The 26,639-nt window shown below is 40.5% G+C and overlaps 2 protein-coding genes across 2 annotated transcripts; both read right to left on the bottom strand.

Moving 5' to 3' along the window:
• Positions 1-7,323: 7,323 nt before the first annotated feature.
• LOC108695720 (olfactory receptor 1019) lies at positions 7,324-8,316 on the bottom strand. Its single transcript, XM_018224692.2, has one exon. The coding sequence runs from the start codon at positions 8,314-8,316 to the stop codon at positions 7,324-7,326; it is 993 nt and encodes a 330-aa protein (XP_018080181.1).
• Positions 8,317-15,964: 7,648 nt separating this feature from the next.
• On the bottom strand, positions 15,965-17,417 carry LOC108696051 (olfactory receptor 8D1). The gene is made up of 2 exons (XM_018225041.2): positions 17,257-17,417; positions 15,965-16,754 (listed from the first exon to the last, which is right to left on the bottom strand). Exons 1-2 carry the CDS (start codon positions 17,415-17,417, stop codon positions 15,965-15,967), a joined length of 951 nt encoding a protein of 316 aa, XP_018080530.1.
• Between the last annotated feature and the right edge of the window lie 9,222 nt (positions 17,418-26,639).

Genomic DNA, 26,639 nt, shown 5'->3' with positions numbered 1-26,639 from the left:
CACCTAAAACCTACCGAAGTCAATGTTAGCCTATGGGGAAGGTCCCCATAGGCTTTCTAAGTATTTTTTGGTCAAAGAAAAATCGTTCGATCGATGGATTAAAATCCTTCGAATCGAATGATTCGAAGGATTTAATCGTTCGATCGAACGATTTTTCGTTCGATCGAACGAATTGCGCTTTGTGAACGAATTGTGAAAACTCTCCCTTTAGTGAATTTGCCTCGTAGTCTCCTAGAAAATCATGTTAACATTAAGGGACTTATGTATCAAAATCCAAAAATATCTCACTATTTTCTGAAATGTACTAGGACTAAATCCGTATGGGTTATTTCCCCTTATTTATCCATACATTATCCTGAAAATTTCCTGTGCGAGAAAAATTCAAATTTTTCAGATTTTCTATACAAAAACGTATTTTTTTGGATTTTTTCCCGAAATCCACAAAATCTTCGCATTATTGCATGAAGCCCATCACAGATCAGGATACCTTCAGGACTTCTCCCATTGACTTATATACAACCTTGGCAGGTCCGAGATGCCGGATTTTTGGATTCAGACTTTTTCCATCCTCGGGGTATAATAAATCCCAAAAAAATTTAGTTTTTTTTCACAAGTAATTCAGGTTTTATAGTCATGAAAACTCAAATTTTTCAAGTTTTTGGCATCTGGACTTTAATAAATAACCCCCTAAATAAACCCAATTGGCTGGTTTTGCTTCCAATAAGGATTAGTTATATCTTAGTTGGGATCAAGTACATGGTACTGTTTTATTATTACAGAGAAAAAGAAAATAATTAAAAAAAAATTTGGATAAAATGGAGTCTACGGGAGATGGCCTTTCCGTATAACGGGATAACGGGATTCCGGATAACAGATCCTTACCTGTATATGATGCAAAACCAAAAAAAATACATTCTGCCACAAACATTTTATTTTACAAATTACCATATACAGTAGGCATGTAACAAGTGCTTCACCTATTACTAGATGTTATGGCCTTTATTGCCCAGATAAGTCACAGTTTACTAGAAAGCCTTTTATTGCAGGGGCACAGCATGCAACTCAGACTGGATATAGGTCTTTCGTGATAAAGTTCCTGGGTAGTGATTTTTTCGCCATACATGGATTTGCTACAAATTTCTACATTTTGCTTCCTATATTTTTTTTTTAGCAAAACTGCTACAAAAGTCTGCCACGAAAAATCTGCTGCGTCAAAAAAGTGGCCAAGATAAAATTGTCGCAGAGACAAAATAGTTGGCAAAAGATAAAATGCCCATTGACTTTAATGCATTTGGACAAAAAAGTCGCTAAGACAAAATTGTCGCCACAAGAAAAATCCCCATTGACTTTTGGTTGGGTTTAAATAGACATTTAGGGGCAGATATATTAAGGGTCGAATATCGAGGGTTAATTAAACCTCGATATTCGACTGGCGAATTAAAATCCTTCTACTTCGAATATGCGCAATTCAATCGAACGATTAAATCCTTTGAATCGAACGGTTCGAAGGATTTTAATCCATCGATCAAAGGATTATCCTTCAATCAGAAAAAACTTGGAAAGCCTATGGGAACCTTCTCCATAGGCTAACATGGACTTCTGTAGCTTTTAGGTGGCGAACTAGGGGGTCGAAGTTTTTTCTTAAAGAGACAGTACTTCGACTATCGAATGGTCGAATAGTCGAACGATTTTTAGTTTGAATCGTTCGATTCGAAGTCGTAGTCGAAGTAGCCCATTCGATGGTCGAAGTAGCCAAAAAAACACTTCGAAATTCGAAGGTTTTTTTTCCTCTATTCCTTCACTCGAACTTAGTGAATGGGCCCCAAAAGGTTGAATTCAATAGACTTATTTTTTTCAAACTAAGTTACTAAATAAAAATTTCTTCCATGTTGCACAGAGATTATACATCATTTCAATCAGTCCCTGCCCCTTTGGAGCTTACAATCTAAGGTTAATATCTCATTTATGCAGACACTATAGTCAAATTAATCAAGAGCCCATTAACCAGCCATGTACGTATACGGAATTTAAGAGAAAACTTCAGCACCCAGAGGAAACCCATGCATGGGTATGAAGATACACGACCGTGTGGGGAATAGGATGGCACAAACCGGACCGCAGTCATAGAAATGCTGCTTTAAGGGGCAGATTTAACCAGTGTCTAAGTGAAAATTCGAATTAAAAAACTTAACATTTTTGTGTACTCCGACTAGGGAATAGTCCAAATTCAATTTGAATTTGGAAAAAAGTTGAAATGGAAATTTATTATGTACCATCCCGTCTCTTTAAAAATTTTAATTCGACCATTTGCAATCTAAAATCTTCCGAATTACCGTTTTAGCCTTTGGGGGACCTCCTAGAACCTATTTGGGGTCAATTGCTGGACTTTGAAAAATCACCGTTTCTTTTTTTTTTTTTGGAAAACCTTCGAATCGAATTCGATCGAATACGCTGTTACTTTGATTCGTAGGATTCAAATTCGAACTAAAACGGCCTATTCACCCGGGAAAAAAAACTTTTTTTAATTCAAATTTCGAAGTTACGGGAGTTCCCATTACTTTGAAATCCGACCCTTGATAAATCTGCACCTAACAGTTATTTTATTAACAAAGAAAGTTTTATATCTTACTTGTGTTACAGAAAGCCTTTTCGTGCCATTCCTAGGCACTTACTCATAGGCTAATGAGACAATGCATGTTACACATTATTTAAGACAAAATTAGCCAATCACAATGATTCTTAAAGCGATTCCAATCGCATCTCGTAAGACAATAATTTGGCACCAACAGTATTAAAAAAATTATTATATACAGACTTTTACAACAAAAAAACGTAAACACAAAATATTAAGGGGCACATTTACAAAGCTCGAGTGAAGGATTCGAATTAAAAAAACTTCGAATTTCGAAATGTTTTTTGGACTACTTCGACCATCGAATGGGCTACTTCGACCTTCGACTACTACTTCGACTTCGAATCGAACTATTTGAACTAAAAATCGTTCGACTATTCGACCATTCGATAGTCGAAGTACTGTCTCTTTAAGAAAAACTTCGACCCCCTACTTCGGCAGCTAAAAGCTACCAAAGTCAATGTTAGCCTATGGAGAAGGTCCCCATAGGCTTGCCTGAGATTTTTTGATCGAAGGATATTCCTTCGATCGTTGTATTAAAATCCTTCGAATCGTTCGATACGAAGGATTTAATCGTTCGATCGAACGAATAATCCTTTGATCGATCGATCGCAGAATTTGCGCTAAATCGTTCGACTTCGACATTCGAAGTCGAACGATTTTAGTTCCTAGTCGAATATCGAGGGTTAATTAACCCTCGATATTCGACCCTTCATACATCTGCCCCTTAATGTAGATTCTCTTAAAGGGATCCTGTCATCAGAAAACATGTTTTTTTCAAAACGCATCAGTTAATAGTGCTACTCCAGTAGAATTCTGCACTGAAATCCATTTTTCAAAAGAGCAAGAACAGATTTTTTTATATTCAATTTTGAAATCTGACATTTGAAATCTGCACTTTAGGAGAGAAATGCTTTCTGGCAGGCTGCTGTTTTTCCTTCTCAATGTAACTGAATGTGTCTCAGTGAAACATGGGTTTTTACTATTGAGTGTTGTTCTTATATCTACCAGGCAGCTGTTATCTTGTGTTAGGGAGCTGCTACTGTATCTGGTTACCTTCCCATTGTTCTTTTGTTTGGCTGCCTGGTGGGGGGAAAGGGACGGGGGTGATATCACTCCAACTTGCAGTACAGCAGTAAAGAGTGATTGAAGTTTACCAGAGCACAAGTCACATGACTTGGGGCAGCTGGGAAATTGACAAAATGTCTAGCCTCATGTCAGATTTCAAAATTGAATATAAAAAAACCTGTTTGCTCTTTTGAGAAATGGATTTCAGTGCAGAATTCTGCTGGAGCAGCACTATTAACGGATCCATTGTGAAATTTTTTCCCATGACAGTATCCCTTTAAGTAGACTCCAGTATAAAATGATGAGTATAGCTATAATAGTGAGATTATCTAATTCTAGTAGGTTGTCTAGTGTTAAGATTGTATATTGCATTTAGTACAGGTATGAGATATATTTAGGGATGGGTGAATTTTTTCACCTTGATTCGCCCTGAAAATGACGCCCATAGACGTGTATGGCGTTGTGTGACAAAAAAAAATTGACGCGCGTCAAAATAATTTCGCCGCACATCAAAAAAATTTCAACGCCCATAGACTTTAATGGGCGCCGGCGACATTTCGATGGTGGCGAATTTTTGGAGACGTGAACAGGGTCAAATTCGTCCATGCCTAGCTATATTACCTTCAACCTTGAACTGCAGTTAATGAATTGTTTTATATATGTAGGGGCCTCTACGGGTTAATGTGCGCTGCCGTTTTAAGGCCCCACCTTTTTCTTATAGTGATCTGCCAGGAGAGGTGTGACAACTTCCTGCTACACTGCACTATAGTGAGTGTAAGGAGTGGCCACTTCCTCTTTCTCCTCTGGATGCTGATCCAGCTGGGTGAGCTCAGAGGGGCTGAGTGCAATAGGCCCAGAAGAAGTCATGTGTCCAAGTCGGGGAGCAGGAAACCCCGTGAATGAGGAACAGATACACTAGGGCAGACTTGTCATAGTCTCTCTAGGAGAGAAAGGCAGAGAGGTGAGAGAGAAAGAGCAGCTGAAGCTCCAACAAGGATTTGCAGTAAGGGAGGAGCTTCCCAGAGGCTCTGTGTGTTGCCTCCAGTCAGGGACCTCAGTGAAGAGGGACTGTAGGGTACAAGCTGCTTCCTGACAACTTCCAGGAGGGAATGTGTGTGAATTCTGCAAATGCCTAATGGAGGCTCTTCCTCATGAAACGCCTGTGTCTGCTCTAGGTGAGCTGCCTGCAGATCTGTGTGACCTCTCTATATGCTGTTGCCTCAACTCCTGCCTGAGTACAAACCTGATGTCACTCGCCTCGTGCAGAGTAATAAACCTTGTTCTGTTTTACTGCAAGAACCTCCTGGAGCCCAAGTCTTTTGTTATTGCACAGTAGCCTGTGGGAGTTGTAGTTACACTACACCACACCTTTAATCTTCCATATAGTGAAGGCCCTAACCTGAAGTGTTAGAGTCACGTGAAACCCATGCTCTAGTGCACTAGCTGGTGAATTAACCCCGTATGGCCCAAATAGGTGTTACATATAGTAAATCTTATTAGTAGTAGCTGGTCAAAATATTTTGTTATATTTACATATTTGCAAGTAATGCAGCAATTTGATCCACATTTATACATTCCTATGGAACTCAGCCAAATGCTAATTTCTTTTTTTGGTCACTACAAGACTGGGGAATAAACTACCACTCAGAGTCTTTGTCCTTCTAGTTACAAACCTGCAGCCACCTTCAAGGATCTCATTTAATACAGGGTCTGTTTGTAGGATCATCAAAATTTAAATTAATGATTTTACATATTATTGAATTGTAGACTATGGGGTATATTTATCAAGGAGTGAAGTTAGTGATCACCACAGTCTGATAGCGTGAAATACCACCTCTTTCCATTTATTTCTATGGGTATTTATCAAATGGTGAAATTTCACTTTCACCTTTTGATGAATTTGCCTTTAAAAACCCCATTACAATGAATGGAGAGTGGCGGTATTTCACTCTAGCAGACTGAGGTGACCTCTAACTTCACTCTTTGATAAATACCCCTATATGTCAAAATGCAAGAATTTGGGGCAGATTTACTCGAGGGCGAAGTGGCTAACGCTAGTGTTAATTCATTAGTGTTACCGCCCACAGGGACATCACCAATTTACTAATGAACGCAGGCGTCATTCGCTAGCAAAAGAGACAAACGCTACTGGTCATTCTCACTCTATCGCCAGGCGACAATTCACTCTGGAGAATGGACATTATTCCGAAAATTCAATGAAATGCAGATTTTACTGAACGTTACCTCTTTCGCCAGACTTGCCTTCACCAGCTCAGACCAGGCGAAGTAGAATGGAGTGCAAAGATCTTCCTCAATCTTCTGTTGCTTACATCATATTTTTTAGTGGGAAAAGCTTCTAAGTCCAAAAAACGCTGGCGTCTTTTCCTTTTTTCAGAGTGATAGGCTGCAAAAGTCCTTAAAAACCAGGTTCCCCCATACATTTTCTAACATATGGACCATATACAGTTGGCTCATGTGTAGGTCAATATAACAAGTCTATTCTCTTTATCAAGGTTCCCTGGACTTGTGTAATGGAACGTATTTGCTGAAACATAGACGTCCATTCAACTTTAAATTTCCTGCCGTATGCAAAGACGCGCAAGACCTCTAGCGAATTGGTGCAAGGCAGAAATGAACGCTGGCGCATCTTCATTTTCAATTGCTTGCATTTCCGAAGTAACGCTAGCGAAACGTCGACAGCATTCGGTGCCCACAACGAAACTCCGCATTCCAGTGAATTAGCATTGTCTGAGCAAATTTTCACCTGGCCAAGTGTAGCGATGGCTGCGAAGTGGTCGCTGGTGAATTTTTGCCCTTGAGTAAATCTGCTCCTATGGGGTATATTTAACTTTAGAGATGGCTACAGCCCACTAGAGTGAAATTCCACCACTCTCCATTCATTTCTATGGGATTTTGTAAGAAGTGTTACTCAAAGGATGAACTTTCACTTTTATCCATTGATAAATACTCTTTTAAAAATCCCAAAGAAATTAATGGAGAGGGGCAGGATTTTACTCTAGATGACTGTGGCGATCTATAACTTCACTCTTTCATAAATATACCCCTATATATGTCAAAATACAAGACAGAACCGTGGGATTCCCCTTTTGGCTGGAAAAACGACTCTCATTGTCCACACTAGATCAATCAATACGAGTGAGTTAGTCATCGGTTTTATATTTCTTAAAGAGTGTTTCACTTTTTATTTCTGCAGGTCTTTTAAAGGATATGTCAAGATTTTTACAGTTTCAACTTGTGTTTATATTATTTCTAGCAAATTGTATAACCTTGTGTTTAGGAATGTGCCAATGTGCTGCCCAGTCAGGGGCTCTGCACCAATGAGGCAAGCTGAAAAACCTTGGGACAAAGTCCGCTAATTCACTAAAATGCGCATTTTACTGAATGTTACCTGTTCCGCCAGACTTGCCGTCACCAGCTCAGACCAGGCGAAGTGCAATGGAGTGTATATAGGGCTTCCTCAATTATTTGTTGAAAAACACATGGCGTCTTTTCCCTTTTTCAAGGTGATAGGCTGCAAAAGTCCATAAATTTGCCCCACTATCATCAGCAAAAGCAGAGACAGTACTTAGATTTCAGTTCATTTCCAACATTACTTTGCAAACTCAGTTAATGAAAAGACTGTTTTGTGATTTATTTATGCCATTAAATCTTGTAAAAATGGAAGACATTCTACTACCAATTTTCGTTAAATTAGCTTTAAATTCTTTATTTTTCAGAGTATAAATGAAAGGGTTTAGCATAGGGACCAATACAGCATAAAGCAGAGCAAATACGTCCTGATTGGGACTGATGGATTTTGTTGGTCTCATGTACAAACAGATGATGCTTCCATAAAAGATGATAACACAAGTGAGGTGGGAGGTACAGGTGGAAAGGGCTTTTTTCTTACCCTGGGATGAATGAATCTTTAGTATTTTAAACAATATAAAAACATAAGAGACTGAGGTGATTGTGAATGTACTAAAAGCCACAATTACCCCATCAATGTAAGTGATCATCTCTATAAGGGAGGTGTCACTGCAGGAAATCTTTAGCACTGGGGTGAGATCACACAAGAAATGATTAATGTGATTGGATGAACAAAAAGACAAGTTTGTCATTAGCACAGTGTGTATAACTGGGGCCAGAAAGCCAGCGACCCACACACCAACTATAATCTTAGCACAATGTTTCAGGCTCATACGTAAAGCATAGTGAAGTGGGTAACAAATTGCCACATAGCGGTCATAGGCCATTGCAGAAAGGAGAATAAATTCAATGCAATCGAATGCCATGATGAAATAAAACTGAACCATGCAGCCTGTGATTGATATGGTCTTGTCTTGTGTGTGCAGCATGGCTAATAGTTTTGGGAGAGTCGTTGAGGTGGAGGAGATATCCAGGAAGGAGAGACTGCCCAGGAATATGTACATGGGTTTGTGAAGTTGGACACTAAGTGTAATAACTGCAAAAACACTGACATTTCCAATGAGAATTATGAGGAAGGCAAGAAGAAAGACCATAAATAGAGGGGTCTGGAGAGCTTGTTTGTCAGAAAAGCACTGCACAGTAAATCTGGTAACCGCTGATTGATTTTCCAATGTTAATTTATTCATCTTCCTTCCTACACAGGGAATGCAAAGGGTTCCATGATGGTTCCATTTCTTCTACACACACATACAGTATATTAAATCACACACACATAAATTGTATTATTGAGTGTAAAACATTAGATTATTACTAATCGTTATATAGTTAAAATGGGTTGAAAAAGTTCAACCCCTCCAAATGAAACCCAGCCCATACACACACCCCTCCATACCTTCACATAAATGATATATCCCCATATCTATACTAACTATAGAGTTTAGTATCACAATAGCCTTTGATATTATGTCTGTCCAAGAAATCGTCCAAGTCCCTCTTATAGTCATTAACTGAATCAGCATCACAACATCACCCGGCAGTGCATTCCCCAACCTCACTGTCCTGACTGTGAAGAACCCCCTACGTTGCTTCAAATGAAAGTTCTTTTCTTCTAGTCTGAAGGGGAGGCCTCTGGTACGGTGATCCTCTTTATGGGTAAAAAGGTCCCCTGCTATTTGTCTATAATGTCCTCTAATGTACTTGTAAAGTCGGTGGGAAGAAGTGAACACTGTAGTATATATATATATATATAATATGCAGATAAAGTATAGTGTGGGTATTTTTTATGTGTGTGTTGGAGGGGATTTTCTATGTTGCCTTGGTACACAGCACTACATTCCAGCGTTTGTTTGAAGAAACAGGTTGACAATATAGAGATTCATTTAGGCTGAGTAACTGCCAAGAGATAAACTTGTACAAACAGTGATTATGGGTAACAAGGAATAACCTGTGAGGCAGATCAACTGCTCAAAGTGATTTTATTGTTTGCAAAACATAATCGTGCAAACAATAAAATCACTCTGAGCAGTTAATCTGCCTCACAGGTTATTCCTTGTTACCCACAATCATTGTTTCCACTAGAATTCGTGCCTGTGATGGAGGTGCACACAAGGAATTGGCTAAACAAGATTTACAAGCCTTGGTTCAAAGGTACCAGTCACACCTGAGTATAAAGAGATGGACCTCTTGGACCTCTTCCTTAGAATAAACACATAAAGTCAGATAACAATGAATATTTCCAATCTCTGTATTTCTAATGTCTTTCCTCTAAAATAAAAGCAAGAAGTGTTGTTCCTTGAAATGTGACGGCATCCGTAGGTTTCAAGTGCCCAATAAAGATCTGTCAGATGATTTTTATTAAGGTTTCTCAGTCCTATTGGAATTCAGCTTTATCCCAAGAGGGATAGTCTAAGACTAATTGGCACAGTTGCTGAGAGGTAAATTGTCCTTCTCTGCAAGACATATGGGAATACATCATATAACAGAGAGTTATGTAGAATAAAGCTACATTTTATTGCATTGAAACTGGTATTGTATATTGTATATCCAATCAATAGGGCACAAGCCCGCAAGTGCAGTAAGCAAAGTGAAGTTTCAAGCACAATTGACATTTTGCATTCAATAGTATAATAGTAGGGGGCCGATTCACTAACTTCGAGTGAAGGATTTAAAGTTAAAAAACTTCGAATTTCGACGTTTTTTTTGGGCTACTTCGACCATCGAATGGGCTACTTCGACCTTCGACTACGACTTCGAATCGAAGGATTTGAACTAAAAATCGTTTGACCATTCGACCATTCGATAGTCGAAGTACTGTCTCTTTAAAAAAAACTTCGACCCCCTAGTTCGCCATCTAAAAGCTACCGAAGTCAATGTTAGCCTATGGGGAAGGTCCCCATAGGCTTGGCTAACTTTTTTTGATCGAAGGATATTCCTTCGATCGTTGGATTAAAATCTTTCGAATCAAACGATTCGAAGGATTTTATCGTTCGGTCGAAGGAATAATCCTTCGATCGTTCGATCGTACTATTTGCGCTAAATCCTTCGACTTCGATATTCGAAGTCGAAGGATTTTAATTCCTAGTCGAATATCGAGGGTTAATTAACCCTCGATATTCGACCCTTAGTGAATCGGCCTCTAGGTATTCATTAACCTGAGGCCATTACATAGTTACATAGTAGGGATGGTCGAATTTGACCCATTTCGTTTCGCCAAAAATTACCCGCCAGCGAAATGTCGCCGACGCCCATTAAAGTCTATGGGCGTCAAAAAAATGTTTTGGCGCGGCGAAATATTGTTGTCGTGCACAGAGATTATACATCTGCCCCTTTGGAGCTTACAATCTAAGGTTAATATCTCATTTACACAGACACTATAGTGAAATTAATCAAGAGCCCATTAACCAGCCATGTAAGTTTTTGGAATTTAAGAGAAAACTTCAGCACCAAGAGGAAACCCATGCATGTATATGAAGATACACGACCATGTAAAGAATAGGATGGCACAAACCGGCCATTTTAGCCTATGGGGGACCTCCTAGAACCTATTTGGGACCAATTTCTGAACTTTGAAAAATCGCAGGGTTTTTTTTTTTGGAAAACCTTCGAATCGAATTCGATCGAATACCCTGTTACTTCGATTCGTAGGATTCTAATTCGAACTAAAGCGGCCTATTCACCCAGAAAAATAAACTTTGATTGTTTTTTTGATACATTTCAGTTGGTCTATTTTATTCACATGTTCCCAATACTTCAAAATTTGACTCTTGGGGGCATATTTATCAAGGGTAGAATTTTGAATTGAAAAAACTTAAAAATTTGAATTCAAAAAGACCAACCGAAATTATGTCTAAGTTTTTGTTTTTTTTGGTCGAATAGGTCAGTTTTTGATCGAATAGGTCCGTATTTGGCCGAATTCGAATCGTACGAATTGAATTAATATCGCATTGATCGCATTCGATTCAAAGTTTTTCCCCAAAAAAACGTCGATTTTTCAAAGTCCCCTAATTGACGTATGAGGTCCCCCATAGGCTAAAACAGCAATTTGTCAGGTTTTAGATGGCAAATGGTCGAGACAGTACATGATGAATTTCAAAATTTTAATTTTTTGCAAATTTTAATTGAATTTGGACTATTCCCTAGTCGAGGTAAACAAAAATAACTTGAAATTTTAATTTTTTTCATTCGAAATTCACCTTGACCTTTGATAAATCTGCCCCTTGATAAAACTGCCCCTAACAGTTATTTTATTAACAAAAAAAGTTTTACATCTTACTTGTGTTACAGAAAGCCTAGCGCATTTTGTGCCATTCCTAGGCACTTACTCATAGGCTAATGAGACATTGCATGGTACATACCATTTATGAGAAAATTAGCCAATCACAATGATTCTTACAGCGATTCTAATTACATGGATGGTTGACAATAATTTGGCACCAACAACATTAAAGGGATACTGTCATGGGGAAAAAAATGAATCAGTTAATAGTGCTGATCCAGCAGATTTCTACACTGAAATCAATTTCTCAAAAGAGCAAACAGATTTTTTTTATATTACATTTTGAAATCTAACATGGGGCTAGACATATTGTCAATTTCCGAGCTGCCCCTGGTCATGTGACTTGTGCCTGCACTTTAGGAGAGAAATGCTTTCTGGCAGGCTGCTGTTTTTCCTTCTCAATGTAACTGAATGTGTCTCAGTGGGACATGGATTTTACTATTGAGTGTTGTTCTTAGATCTACCAGGCAGCTGTTATCTTCTGTCAGGGAGCTGTTATCTGGTTACCTTCCCATTGTTCTTTTGTTTGGCTGCTGGGGGGGAAGGGAGGGGGTGATATCACTCCAACTTGCAGTTCAGCAGTAAAGAGTGATTGAAGTTTATCAGAGTACAAGTCACATGACTTGGGGCAGCTGGGAAATTGACAATATGTCTAGCCCCATGTCAAATTTCAAAATTGAATATAAAAAAATCTGTTTGCTCTTTTGAGAAATGGATTTCAGTGCAGAATTCTGCTGGAGCAGCACTATTAACTGATTCATTTTGAAAAAAAATTTTTTCCCATGACAGTATCCCTTTAAAAAATAATTATTATATACAGACTTTTACAACAAAAATACGTAAACACAAAATATTAAATGTAGATTCTATTAAGTAGACTCCAGTATAAAATTATGAGTATAGCTATAATAGTGACATTATCTAATTCTAGAAGGTTGTCTAATGTTAAGATAGAAGATCCACTTTGTTTCTTTTCTTAATAATTCGGCCACCATATCACCCCCTCTAGTGGGGTTGAAAAATAAACAAGTGACCTGTTAGAGAAATCAAGAAAATGTTTAGCTACTCCTGTTGTGCATTTCTCATTAGTAATGTTGGTAATACGTTCACCTATTCTATCTTGAGGTATTGACCCATGTATTGTATATTGCATTTAGTACAGGTATGAGATATATTTAGGGATGGGCGAATTTTTTCGCCTTGTTTCGCCCCGAAAATGACGCCCATAGACGTGTATGGCGTTGTGTGACAAAAAAAATTGACGCGCGTCAAAATAATTTCGCTGCGCATCAAAAAAATTTCGACGCCCATAGACTTTAATGGGCGCCGGCGACATTTCGATGGTGGCAAATTTTTGGTGAAGCAAAACGGGTCAAATTCGCCCAAGCCTAGATATATTACCTTCAACCTTGAATTGCAGTTAATGAATTGCTTTATATAGTGAATCTTATTAGTAGTATCTGAACAAAATATTTTGTTATATTTACATATTTGCAAGTAATGCAGCAATTTGATCCACATTTATACATTCCTATGGAACTCAGCCAAGTGCTAATTTCTTTTTTTGGTCACTACAAGACTGGGGAATAAACTACCACTCAGAGTCTTTGTCCTTCTAGTTACAAACCTGCAGCCACCTTCAAGGATCTCATTTAATACAGGGTCATTATATTAATGATTTTACGTATTATATTGAATTGTAGACCATGGGGTATATTTATCAAAGAGTGAAGTTAGAGATCACCACAGTCTGATAGCGTGAAATACCACCTCTTTCCATTCATTTCTATGGATTTTTAAAGGCCTATTTATCAAATGGTGAAATTTCACTTTCACCTTTTGATAAATTTTCGTTTAAAAACCCCATTACAATGAATGGAGAGTGGCGGTATTTCACTCTAGCTGTCAGGGAGCCGGGAGCTCCCTCCAGGGAGGTAGTCTGGATCAAGGAGGAAGCCCTCTAGTGGGAGCAAGGTCGCGGTATCCAAAGGGTTAAGCAGAATCAGTAGTAGTGGTCACAGGCAGGAGTTAACGAGGGCAGGCAGATCAGATGCAAAAGTCCAGGCAAAGTTCAATAACACAGGCAGGTAACAGGAATCACGGACAGGGAGCAGGAATCAAGGCTGGGAGCAGGAATCAAAGATGGAGCAGGAATCAAGGCTGGAAAACAGGCAGTACAGGAACCCAGGATCAGTAGTGATTTGAATCCTATTCTTGGGCGCCGTCACAGTGTTTTGGGCGCCCTTTTATGACGAGATCCCGGCACCAGTGATGACATCATCATGCAGCGACGCTGCAGCCATGTGTTCAGCATGGGCGCCGCCATCTTGGATCTTCACTGACCGCCGAGAATGTAAACAGCGCCCTCGGGTATTCTGGCAGTCCTGACACTAGCAGACTGAGGTGATCTCTAACTTCACTCTTTGATAAATACCCCTATATGTCAAAATGCAAGAATTTGGGGCAGATTTACTCGAGGGCGAAGTGGCGAATGCTAGCGTCAATTCGCTATTGTTACCGCCCGCAGGGACATCGCCAATTTACTAACAGGCGCAGGCGTCATTCACTAGCAAAAGAGACAGACGCTAGTGGTCATTCGCACTCTATCGCCAGGCGACAATTCGCTCTGGCGAATGGACATTACTCCGAAAATTCAATGAAATGCAGATTTTACTGATCGTTACCTCTTTCGCCAGACTTGCCTTCACCAGCTCAGACCAGGAGAAGTAGAATGGAGTGCAAAGATCATCCTCAATCTTCTGTTGCTTACATCATATTTTTTAGTGGAAAAAGCTTCTAAGTCGAAAAACCGCTGGTGTCTTTTCCTTTTTTCAGAGGGATAGGCTGCAAAAGTCCTTAAAAATTTTTTTGGGTAACCAGGTTCCCCCATACATTTTCTAACATATGGACCATATACAGTTGGCTCATGTGTAGGGCATTATAACAACTCTATTCTCTTTATTAAGGTTCCCTGGACTTGTGTAATGTAATGTATTTGCTGAAACATATACGTCCATTCAATTTTAAATTTCCTGCCATATACAAATTAACCTGAGCGCAAGACCTCTAGCAAATTTGCGCTAGGCAGAAATGAACGCTAGTGCATCTTTATTTTCAATTGCTTGCATTTCCGAAGTAACGCTAGCGAAACGTCGACAGCATTCGGCGCCCACGACGAAACTCCTCATTCCACTGAATTAGCATTGTCTGAGCAAATTTTCACCTGGCCAAGTGTAGCGATGGTTGCAAAGTGGTCGCTGGCAAATTTTTGCCCTTGAGTAAATCTGCTCCTATGGGGTATATTTAACTTTAGAGATGGCTACAGCCCACTAGAGTGAAATTCCACCACTCTCCATTCATTTCTATGGGATTTTGAAAGGAGTGTTACTCAAAGGATGAACTTTCACTTTTATCCATTGATAAATACTCTTTTAAAAATCCCAAAGAAATGAATGGAGAGTGGCAGCATTTTACTCTAGATGTAACTTCACTCTTTGATAAATATACCCCTATATATGTCAAAATACAAGATAGAACCGTGGGATTCCCCTTTTTGGCTGGAAAAACGACTCTCATTGTCCACACTAGATGAATCAATACGAGTGAGTTAGTCATCGGTTTTATATTTCTTAAAGAGTGTTTCACTTTTTATTTCTGCAGGTCTTTTAAAGGATATGTCAAGATTTTTAAATTTTTAACTTGCGTTTATATTATTTCTAGCAAATTGCAAAACCTTGTGTTTAGGAATGTGCCAATGTGCTGCCCAGTCAGGGGCTCTGCACCAATGAGGCAAGCTGAAAAACCTTGGAGCAAATTTACTAAAGTGCGAAGTGACCAACGCTGGCGAAAATTCACAAGCGTGACGTCATTTTGGAACTTCGCCGATTTACTAACGGGCGCAGGTGAAAATTCACTAGCGAAAGAGACATACACTAGCGCTCATTCGCACTCTATCGCCAGGCAAATTTCCGCTCTGGCGAATGGATGTAAGTCTGCTAATTCGCTAAAATTCGCATTTTACTGAACGTTAGCTGTTCCACCAGACTTGTCGTCGCCAGTTCAGACCAGGCGAAGTACAATGGAGTGTATATAGGGCTTCCTCGATTACGTGTTGAAAAACACATGGCGTCTTTTCCCTTTTTCAAGGTGATAGGCTGCAAAAGTCCATAAATTTGCCCTACTATCATCAGCAAAAACAGAGGCAGTACTTGCAATTCATTCATAAACAAAACAAGGCAAAGGGCCAAGGGCAGGCCTCTGTAAGATTCTTCTAACAACAGTGGGCCACTAGAATGTATGGTCATATCATTTAATTATAGGGTTTATTTATAAAAAATAGGTGTCAAATTTCACAAGTACAAGTACCAGTAACAATCCATCAGGCCTCTGAACCTATACTTGTAAATCATTCACTAGATTCCATTATTCTGGCTGTTTAATATTACTTACAGTATGTTCCTTGCTACTCAGTGAGTTCATTTATTCACTACATAGATTTCAGTTCATTTCCAACATTACTTTGCAAACTCAGTTAATGAAAAGACTGTTTTGTGATTTATTTATGCCATTAAAATGGAAGACATTCTACTACCAATTTTCCTTAAATTAGCTTTAAATTCTTTATTTTTCAGAGTATAAATGAAAGGGTTTAGCATAGGGACCAATACAGCATAAAGCAGAGCAAATACGTCCTGATTGGGACTGATGGATTTTGTTGGTCTCATGTACAAACAGATGATGCTTCCATAAAAGATGATAACACAAGTGAGGTGGGAGGTACAGGTGGAAAGGGCCTTTTTCTTACCCTGCGATGAATGAATCTTCAGTATTTTAAACAATATAAAAACATAAGAGACTGAGGTGCTTGTGAAAGTATTAAAACCCACAATCACCCCATTAATGTAAGTGATCATCTCTATTAGGGAGGTGTCACTGCAGGAAATCTTTAGCACTGGGGTGAGATCACAAAAGAAATGATTAATGTGATTGGATGAACAAAAAGACAAGTTTGTCATTAGCACAGTGTGTATAACTGGGTCCAGAAAGCCAGCGACCCACACACCAACTATAATCTTAGCACAATGTTTCAGGCTCATACGTAAAGCATAGTGAAGTGGGTAACAAATTGCCACATAACGGTCATAGGCCATTGCAGAAAGGAGAATAAATTCAATGCAAGCGAATGCCATGAAGAAATATAACTGAACCATGCAGCCTGTGAATGATATGGTCTTGTCTTGTGTGTGCAGCATGACTAATAGATTTGGGAGAGTCATTGAGGTGGAGGAGATATCCAGGAAGGAGAGACTGCCCAGGAATATGTACATGGGTTTGTGAAGTTGGACACTATGGGGCAGATTCACTAAGCTCGAGTGAAGGATTCGAATGAAAAATACTTCGAATTTCGAAGTATTTTTTTGGTACTTCGACCATCGAATTGGTTAAATTCGTTCGAATTCGAACGAAATCGAACGAATCGAACGAAAAATCGTTCGACTATTCGACCATTCGATAGTCGAAGTACTTGCTCTTTAAAAAAAACTTCGACCCCCTACTTCGGCAGGTAAAACCTACCGAAGTCAATGTTAGCCTATGGGGAAGGTCCCCATAGGTTTGCTAATCTTTTTTTGATCGAAGGATTTTCCTTCGATCGTTGAATTAAAATCGTTCGAATCGTTCGATTCGAACGATTTAATCGTTCGATCGAACGAAAAATCCTTCGATCGATCGATCGCAGGATTAGCGCTAAATCCTTCGACTTCGATATTCGAAGTCGAAGGATTTCAATTCGAGGGTCGAATTTCAAAGTATTTTTAACTTCGAAATTCGACCCTTAGTGAATCTGCCCCTAAGTGTAATAACTGCAAAAACACTGACATTTCCAATGAGAATTATGAGGAAGGCAAGAAGAAAGACCATAAATAGAGGGGTCTGGAGAGCTTGTTTGTCAGAAAAGCACTGCACAGTAAATCTGGTAACCGCTGATTGATTTTCCAATGTTAATTTATTCATCCTACTTCCTACACAGGAAATGCAAAGAGTTCCATGATGGTTCCATTTCTTCTATACACACATATATTAAAACACACAAATAAATGAGATACATTGTATTATTGAGTGTAAAACATTAGATTATTACGAATAGTTACATAGTTACAAAGTTACATAGTTAAATTTGGTTGAAAAAAGACAAAGTCCATCAAGTTCAACCCCTCCAAATGAAAACCCAGCCCCATACACACACCCCTCCCAACTTTCACATACATTCTATATCCCCATATCTATACTAACTATAGAGTTTAGTATCACAATAGCCTTTGTATTATGTCTGTCCAAAAAATCATCCAAGTCATTTAGCACATAGTTTGAAACTAAGGCACTGGAGATGTTTACATAAAGAATTGTTACTACACAGAGAGGTAAAATTCCTTTTTTACTATGATTAGCGGTAAATAGTTAGGGACCACCATGTGGGGTTTTACCTTGACGTGGTATGGTGGCTTATCAATATTATGATCATAACTTTGTAACAAAAAAACCCTGTTTCAAAATTACATGCACTTGCATATTTACTTGAATCATTTAGACAGGGCTCTAAACTTTTTGAAAGTGGCCTCAGGTGTGTATCCACAACCCTCCTAGTTTTGTCCAAAAAATCATCCAAGTCCCTCTTATAGTCATTAACTGAATCAGCATCACAACATCAGCCGGCAGTGCATTCCACAACCTCACTGTCCTCACTGTGATGAACCCCCTACGTTGCTTCAAATGAAAGTTCTTTTCTTCTAGTCTGAAGGGGAGGCCTCTGGTACGTGATCCACTTTATGGGTAAAAAGGTCCCCTGCTATTTGTCTATAATGTCCTCTAATGTACTTGTAAAGTCTAATCATGTCCCCTCACAAGCGCCTTTTTTCCAGAGAAAACAACCCCAACCTTGTCAGTCTCCCCTCATAATTTAAGTCTTCCCTCCCTCTAACCAGTTTAGTTGCACTTAGTCTCTGCACTCTCTCCAGCTCATTTATATCCCTCTTAAGGACTGGAGTCCAAAACTGCCCCCATACTCCAGATGAGGCCTCACCAGGGACCTATAAAGAGGCAGAATTATGTTTTCATCCCTTGAGTTAATGCCCTTTTTTATATGTAGCCCTGCAGGTTTCTATGCAAATATATTATTACCTTGTTTGGTGGATTAATAGTCACTGCTATTCAGAGAGCTGCAGCAGTGTAAATAATAATGTGAATCAGGAGATTACAAATCCCAGAAGGCCGTGCTCTGGAGAGGAGAAAGGTGGCTGAGAGCTGCTGGAGATTTCTGTGAAAGGCCAGTGTGTGTCCAGGCTGTAAGGGAGGGAGCAGAGATCCTCCTGCACAGTTTAAGAAGCAGACTGAAATCCAGCCAGTAGTGATGGGCGAATTTGCGTTTCGTTTTTGACGCCGGCGCCTGTTTTTCGGAAAAAAAATTTTGACGCCGGCAAATTTTTTCCGCGAATTTTCGCGGGCGTTTCGCGAATTTATTCGCTGGCGGCGAAACGCGCAAATTCGCCGCTAATTCGCGCCTGGCGAATAAATTCGCCCATCCCTACCAGCCAGAGCCATTCCAAGCCTCCAGTACAGTAATGATATTTTGGAAGTGAGACCTGCAAGCAAGTTTATTAGTATCTGACTTTCCTGCCTCACATCTCAGTAGTAAATGTGCAGCAGTGCTGAGATACAGGTAACCAATAGCTCATTTGAGCAAAAGCAACACAGGGATTGACTGTACAGTATAGTTCTGCTCAGACAGACTCTGCAGAAGGAACATTCTGTGCCATTTGCTACAGGACACTCATTGCACCAAGTCACTGTGGGATTATTATTGCTGACCAATATAAAGTGGAGTACAGAGTCAAGGATAACTATATTTAAAGTGACAGTACACATTTAAAGCTAATATACAAAGTCCAGTGATCCTGGGAGTGAACTTTTCTTTAAGGGCCCCACCGTTCCCGGCTTTTAGGAACTATGGGGAGCTGCCAAATATCCATATATTACATGTCAAATACTTAGTTACCTTTATTGGTATAATGAAATACTATTGTGGATTTAACTGATATAAATTGAATTGCATTGCATGTTATTTTTTTGACCATCTCTATATCTGCATTTAATTACCAATTCATTTCAGCCCAGTTCCTGTATAATAAATCTGAGTTCACTTTCGGCTTGTGTTGGTATTTACTGGGAATATTGTAGTGTCACCACAATCATATCACTATTATATCAAGTCATACCCTTGGGTAGGCTACATATACAAGACAGAACTTTATTTGCTTTAGTAGCCACAGAATGACACTGCCCAGAATTAGACAACTTGTTATCTACAAAGACCCCAAGATCCTTCTCATTTAAGGAAACTCCCAACACACTGCCATTCAGTGTATAACTTGCATTTATATTATTTTTGCCAAAGTGCATAACCTGCATTTATCAACACTGAACCTCAGTGGTGGGAAGTAATTAGCACTGTAATATATATACAGATAAAGTATAGTGTGATTATTTGGATGTGTGTGTTGGAGGGGATTTTCTATGTTGCCTTGGTACACAGCACTACATTCTAGAGTTTGTTTGAAGAAACAGGTTGACAAGATAGGGATTCATTTAGGCTGAGTAACTGCTCAAAGTGATTTTATTGTTTGCAAAACATAATTGTGCAAACAATAAAATCACTTTGAGCAGTTAATCTGCCTCACAGGTTATTCCTTGTTACCCACAATCATTGTTTCTACTAGAGTTTGTGCCTGTGATGGAGGTGCACACAAGGAATTGGCTGAACAAGATTTACAAGCCTTCTGTTCAAAGGTACCAGTCATACCTGAGTATAAAGAGATAAACTTGGACCTCGTCCTTAGAATAAGCACATCAATTCAGATAACAATGAATATTCCCAATTTATGTATTTCTAAAGTCTTTCCTCTAAAATAGAAGCAAGAAGTTTTGTTCCTTGAAATGTGACGGCATCCATAGGTTTCAAGTGCCCAATAAAGATCTGTCAGATGCTTTTTATTAAGGTTTCTCAGTCCTACTGGAATTCAGGCTTAACCCAAGAGGGATAGTCTAAGACTAATTGGCACAGTTGCTGAGAGGTAAATTGTCCTTCTCTGCAAGACATATGGGAATACATCATATAACAGAATGTTATGTAGAACAAAGCTACATTTTATTGCATTGAAACTGGTATTGTATATTGTATACCCAATCAATAGGGCTGTCAGTCCTCTGGTGCTGATGTCTGCCCTCGCGAGAGGTCGCGTCATTTTCGCGCATCGGCGCGTCCGCGTCGAGTTGGTCGCGCGCGCGCGCGGACGAAGGTTCGCGGGCGCGCGCCCGTTTTTGACGCATGCGCACAGCGCGTAAAAGGACGCCGAGGCCTGCAAATCACTGCGAAGTGATCTTGCCTTGACACTAAGCGTTCCTGAACTTTGACTGTCTGATCCATTGGTTTCCTGAATATTTTGGCCTGTTTATCGACTCTTCTTTCGGATTCTCCCTCGGTACCGCAGATCCTGTTTCCTGACCTTGCCTGGCTTGACTACGTCCTCGTTTTACCCTATTCGGCTACTTCGACTCGGTTTCTACACAAGTGCTGCTGAACACCTACTACCGGCACCTCTGTTACTCTCTACCTGGACTTATTCCTGTCTCCATTCGGGCTCTGAGTTCCAGTAAGAGGCATAGGGGAGGCTATTAATTCGTCAGACCTACCACAGCGCCTGATAGTATCACTTCGCCAAGTATGGAGTCTGACGGTGATCAAGCCTCTAAGCCATTTGATGCCCTCGTGCAGCAAATCACTTCTCTCACCAAGGCGGTGCGAGACCTCCAAGGGGGTTATCAACAGATCCAGCTGCAGCTACAAGATCTTGCTTCTCCTGACAACCCCCCTCCAGCTCCCGCATCTCAAGCTCTACCTACCGCTTCTGCTCCTGCATTTTCTGAACCCAAGGTGGCGCTACCTGAAAAATTCGCTGGAGATAGAAAACTTTTCCGGGCTTTTTTCCATGGCTGCCGCCTGGTCTTCTCCTTAAAGCCACAGACCTATGCCTCCGAACAAGTCAAGGTGGGAGTGATTATTTCTCTACTGTCTGGGGAACCGCAAGCTTGGGCACATCGTCTCATGGAGAGTCAAAGTCCACTCCTGAATGACTCTAGTACTTTTTTCCAGGCATTGGGTCAAATCTATGATGACCCTAGACGTGACGTGTCTGCTGAAGCAGCTATTCGTTGTCTTCGTCAAGAAAGACGACCCGTGGAAGAGTACATCTCAGACTTCCGGAGGTACGCTGCAGACACGGAATGGAATGATAAAGCTTTAAGACATCAATTCCGTATTGGTCTCTCTGATGCCTTAAGAGACGAATTGTCTCGTGTAGCAATGCCTACTGATCTGGAAGGCCTTATTGATCTGGTGATTCAGATGGATCAACGCCTAAGAGAAAGACGTGCTGAAAGATCTTCTTCCTGGCTCCTTCCCAAGGCTCCTTTGCTCCCTCGTTTTTCTTCTTCTTCATCTGCTGTGGAATCGGGTGAGCCCATGCAAATTGGTCTTTTAAGATCGGCCATTTCACCTGAAGAAAGACTTCGTAGACGCCAATTAAATCTCTGTCTATACTGCGGTTTGTCTGGCCATTTCTTGAAGGATTGTCCCACTCGTCCTTCAGGTAAAACAAGACTGTCTTTTTTGTCCGTTAACACCTCATCTAGGGGAGTTTCACCATTAATTCTTCCCATTTCTCTACAGTGGCTCCAAGGAAGAATTAAAGCTTCTGCCATCATTGACTCTGGGGCTTGTGACTGTTTCCTTGACTCTGAGTTTGTTAAGAATCACGACATTCCCATTCGTCTTAAACAAGATCCCTTTTCTGTAAGAACAGCCGATGGGTCACCACTTTCTTCCGGGCCTGTGACACATGAGACGATTCCCCTGAATGTTTTGATTACTCCCTACTATTCAGAGTCTATTGTATTCAATGTCATTTTTTCTCCTTTGTTCCCCGTTATTTTTGGATTACCCTGGTTGAGACGTCACAATCCTTCAATAAATTGGTGCACTGGTGTTCTGCAATTCAACTCAAAGTTTGGTGTCACTCATTTAGCCACTAAGAGTTGTGAAAATACTTCCCTAGCCCTATATACACCCGGTGATGTTCGTCTAACGACAATACCTTCCTTTTTGCATGAATTCCTAGACGTTTTTGATGAGAAGGGGGCTGACAAGCTTCCCCCTCATCGGGTTTATGATTGCCCGATTGATCTTCTTCCCGGAGCGGCTATTCCCTTCGGACGTATCTACCCTCTTTCAGAACCTGAACTACTGGTATTAAAGAATTATATTGACGAGAATTTAAAGAAAGGATTCATCCGTCCGTCAACTTCGCCAGCTGGGGCTGGCATATTTTTCGTAGAGAAGAAGGATCACTCTTTACGTCCATGCATTGACTATAGGCAGTTAAACCATATAACTGTCAAGAATCGTTATCCTCTTCCTCTTGTTCATGAACTATTTCAAAATCTTCGAGGTGCAAAGATATTCTCAAAGCTCGACCTACGAGGGGCCTACAATTTGGTGAGAATTCGGGAGGGCGATGAGTGGAAGACAGCCTTTAGATCTCGCTATGGGCATTTTGAATACCTTGTCATGCCGTTTGGTCTCTGCAATGCCCCCGCGACGTTTCAGCACTTCGTCAATGATATTTTTAGAGACATCCTCGATCAATTTGTTATTGTCTATTTGGATGACATACTTATTTTTTCTGCATCGTTAGAAGAGCATATTCAACATATGAAGAGGGTTTTCAACAGACTCCGGACCCATGGTCTTTTTGCTAAATTGGAAAAGTGTGAATTTAATAAAACTTCCATCGAATTCTTAGGCTTCATCATCTCTGATCAAGGAATATGTATGGACAAGATGATTGGTATCAACTTCTTCCATTTGCTGAATTTTCATACAATAACTCTGTGCACTCTTCTACCAAGGAGACTCCTTTCTTTGCCAATTACGGCTTTCATCCTCAGGTATTACCCAACTTACCCAGAGAAGTAACAGTACCCTTACTACAAGACCGACTTGCCTTTTTGTCAAGTAATCTTCAAAAGATCCAGCAAGCTATGACTTTGTCACAGAGATCGTACAAGTTTTTTGCTGACAGAAAGAGAAGAGGAGGTCCAGAATTTAAGGTAGGGGATCAAGTATGGTTGTCCACTCAGCATGTTAAATTAGACTGCCCTTCCAAGAAGTTAGGACAGAAATTTCTTGGCCCATTTATCATCACTCAACAAATAAATAAAGTGGCTTTCAAGCTGAAGTTACCGGCATCCTTCAAGATCCATCCAGTATTTCATGTGTCTCTTTTCAAGCCAGTTGTCAAGAACACGTTTCCTGGTCGTTCTTCTTCTCCTCCAGTGCCAGTGTCTATCCAAGGGGTCGAGGAATTCGAAGTAGGTGCAATTCTGGATTCCAGGTACCACAGAGGTCAGTTACAATATCTTATACATTGGAAGGGGTATTCTCCTGAAGAGAGGTCTTGGGAACCAACAAACAATGTTCATGCTCCTCAGCTTATTAAGCTGTTTCACAAACGCTATCCTGCTAAGCCTGGGCCCGTCCTGAGGCCGCGCCTTGAGGGGGGGCAATGTCAGTCCTCTGGTGCTGATGTCTGCCCTCGCGAGAGGTCGCGTCATTTTCGCGCATCGGCGCGTCCGCGTCGAGTTGGTCGCGCGCGCGCGCGGACGAAGGTTCGCGGGCGCGCGCCCGTTTTTGACGCATGCGCACAGCGCGTAAAAGGACGCCGAGGCCTGCAAATCACTGCGAAGTGATCTTGCCTTGACACTAAGCGTTCCTGAACTTTGACTGTCTGATCCATTGGTTTCCTGAATATTTTGGCCTGTTTATCGACTCTTCTTTCGGATTCTCCCTCGGTACCGCAGATCCTGTTTCCTGACCTTGCCTGGCTTGACTACGTCCTCGTTTTACCCTATTCGGCTACTTCGACTCGGTTTCTACACAAGTGCTGCTGAACACCTACTACCGGCACCTCTGTTACTCTCTACCTGGACTTATTCCTGTCTCCATTCGGGCTCTGAGTTCCAGTAAGAGGCATAGGGGAGGCTATTAATTCGTCAGACCTACCACAGCGCCTGATAAGGGCACAAGCCCACAAGTGCAGTAAGCAAAGTGCGGTTTCGTACATAATTGCCATTTTGCATTCAATAGTATAATAGTAAGTATTCATTAACTTGAGGCGTTAACATAGTTACATAGTTAATTGGGTTGAAAAAAAAGTCCATCAAGTTCAACCCCTCTAAATGAATCCTGATTGATTTTCCAATGTTAATTTATTCATCTTCCTTCCTACACAGGAAATGCAAAGGGTTCCATGATAGTTCTATATCTTCTATACACACATATATTAAAGCATACACACACATAAATTAGATACATTGTATTATTGAGTGTAAAACATTAGATTATTACTATTAGTTACATAGTTAAATTGGGTTGAAAAAAGTTCAACCCCTCCAAATGAAACCCATCCACACACACACCCCTCCATACCTTCACATAAATTCTATATACCCATATCTATACTAACTATAGAGTTTAGTATCACAATAGCCTTTGATATTATGTCTGTCCAAAAAATCATCCAAGTCCCTCTTATAGTCATTAACTGAATCAGCATCACAACATCACCCGGCAGTGCATTCCCCAACCTCACTGTCCTGACTGTGAAGAACCCCCTACGTTGCTTCAAATGAAAGTTCTTTTCTTCTAGTCTAAAGGGGAGGCCTCTGGTACGGTGATCCTCTTTATGGGTAAAAAGGTCCCCTGCTATTTGTCTATAATGTCCTCTAATGTACTTGTGAAGTCTAATCATGTCCCCTCACAAGCGCCTTTTTTCCAGAGAAAACAACCCCAACCTTGACAGTCTCCCCTCATAATTTAACTCTTCCCTCCCTCTAACCAGTTTAGTTGCACTTAGTCTCTGCACTCTCTCCAGCTCATTTATATCCCTCTTAAGGACTGGAGTCCAAAACTGCCCCCATACTCCAGATGAGGCCTCACCAGGGACCTATAAAGAGGCAGAATTATGTTTTCATCCTGTAACGATATTAACTTACCCTGGTGGTCTAGTGGCCGGTGGGAACGCCCGCCGTGCCTCCGGAGAGGACCCGGCCTGTCTGACTATTCTCTACTCTGCTTGTGCTGGCCCGATCTGCGTCCGCGTTAAATTGTCTGGCCTGTCTTCCATCCAGTAGCCTTGGTGAAACAATTGTGCCCCTTTGCTGGTCCAGAACCTTTAGCTTTGCTCCTCTCTTAGTAAGACCTGGCGGCATCCAATTAGCCGAGGGCTCCTCCCAAGGTGAAAGGCGGCTGTTAAAGGCAAAAGCAAGAGCCGAGACCAGGCAGCCTAGCGTTGGTTCTGGATTTAGGGTGCCGAATGTGACACATCCCTTGAGTTAATGCCCTTTTTATGCAACACAGAACTTTATTTGCTTTAGTAGCCACAGAATGACACTGCCCAGAATTAGACAACTTGTTATCTACAAAAAAAACCCTAGATCCTTCTAAGATAAGGAAACTCCCAACACACTGCCATTTAGTGTATAACTTTTATTTACTGTATAACATTTATATTATTTTTGCCATAAACTTGCATTGATCAACATTGATCCTCATTTTCCATATCTGCTTTTTTGTGTTCTCATCAACCAGCTGACCCCCCTCTGATATTAAGGGTCCCACCCCTTCCTGCTTCATTTTTCTACCATTTTAATATTTAAAATATAATTTTGGAATCTTTTTACTGCTTGCTGCAATACCCTTTTCCATATCGATTTTAGCTTGTCTTATAATTGTTTTGGCTGTCCCAGTTAACTTGAAGCATGTCTTTTCATCCCTTTTCCATTTGCCCACACTAGATTTTCTCACCCACATAACTGCCTCATCATTCCGCTGCTTTTCTGTTCCCCCCAAATTATCTGACCCAGCTCAGTCCTGCTCAGTGAGCAAGAGACTCCTTTCAAGAATGTCAGTCAACCGAAGTGTTGTAATTTGTTGCTCTAGTGCTCAAACTCGAGCCTCTAAGGGAGGAACTCCACAATGGCGACACGTCGCCATGCGATGAAACGCATTTGACGTGTCGGATGTTGTGCAGAAACAGGAAGTGACGGAGAATCGCATGTAAGAAC

The sequence above is a fragment of the Xenopus laevis genome, chromosome 7L (genome assembly GCF_017654675.1).
Source record: "Xenopus laevis strain J_2021 chromosome 7L, Xenopus_laevis_v10.1, whole genome shotgun sequence".
Taxonomy (NCBI): Eukaryota; Metazoa; Chordata; class Amphibia; order Anura; family Pipidae; genus Xenopus; species Xenopus laevis.
Note: the sequence above shows the minus strand (reverse complement) of the source record. Positions and strands in the feature narration are given on the sequence as shown.

Excerpts from the sequence above, each read along its gene's own strand:
- LOC108695720 (XM_018224692.2), bottom strand. The coding sequence starts at position 8,316 with ATGAATAAATTAACATTGGAAAATCAATCAGCGGTTACCAGATTTACT.
- LOC108696051 (XM_018225041.2), bottom strand. The coding sequence starts at position 17,417 with ATGAATAAATTAACATTGGAAAATCAATCAGCGGTTACCAGATTTACT. Across the intron at positions 16,755-17,256 it reads GTTTTTGCAGTTATTACACT|TAGTGTCCAACTTCACAAAC; the intron begins TAGGGGCAGATT and ends GAATCTGCCCCA.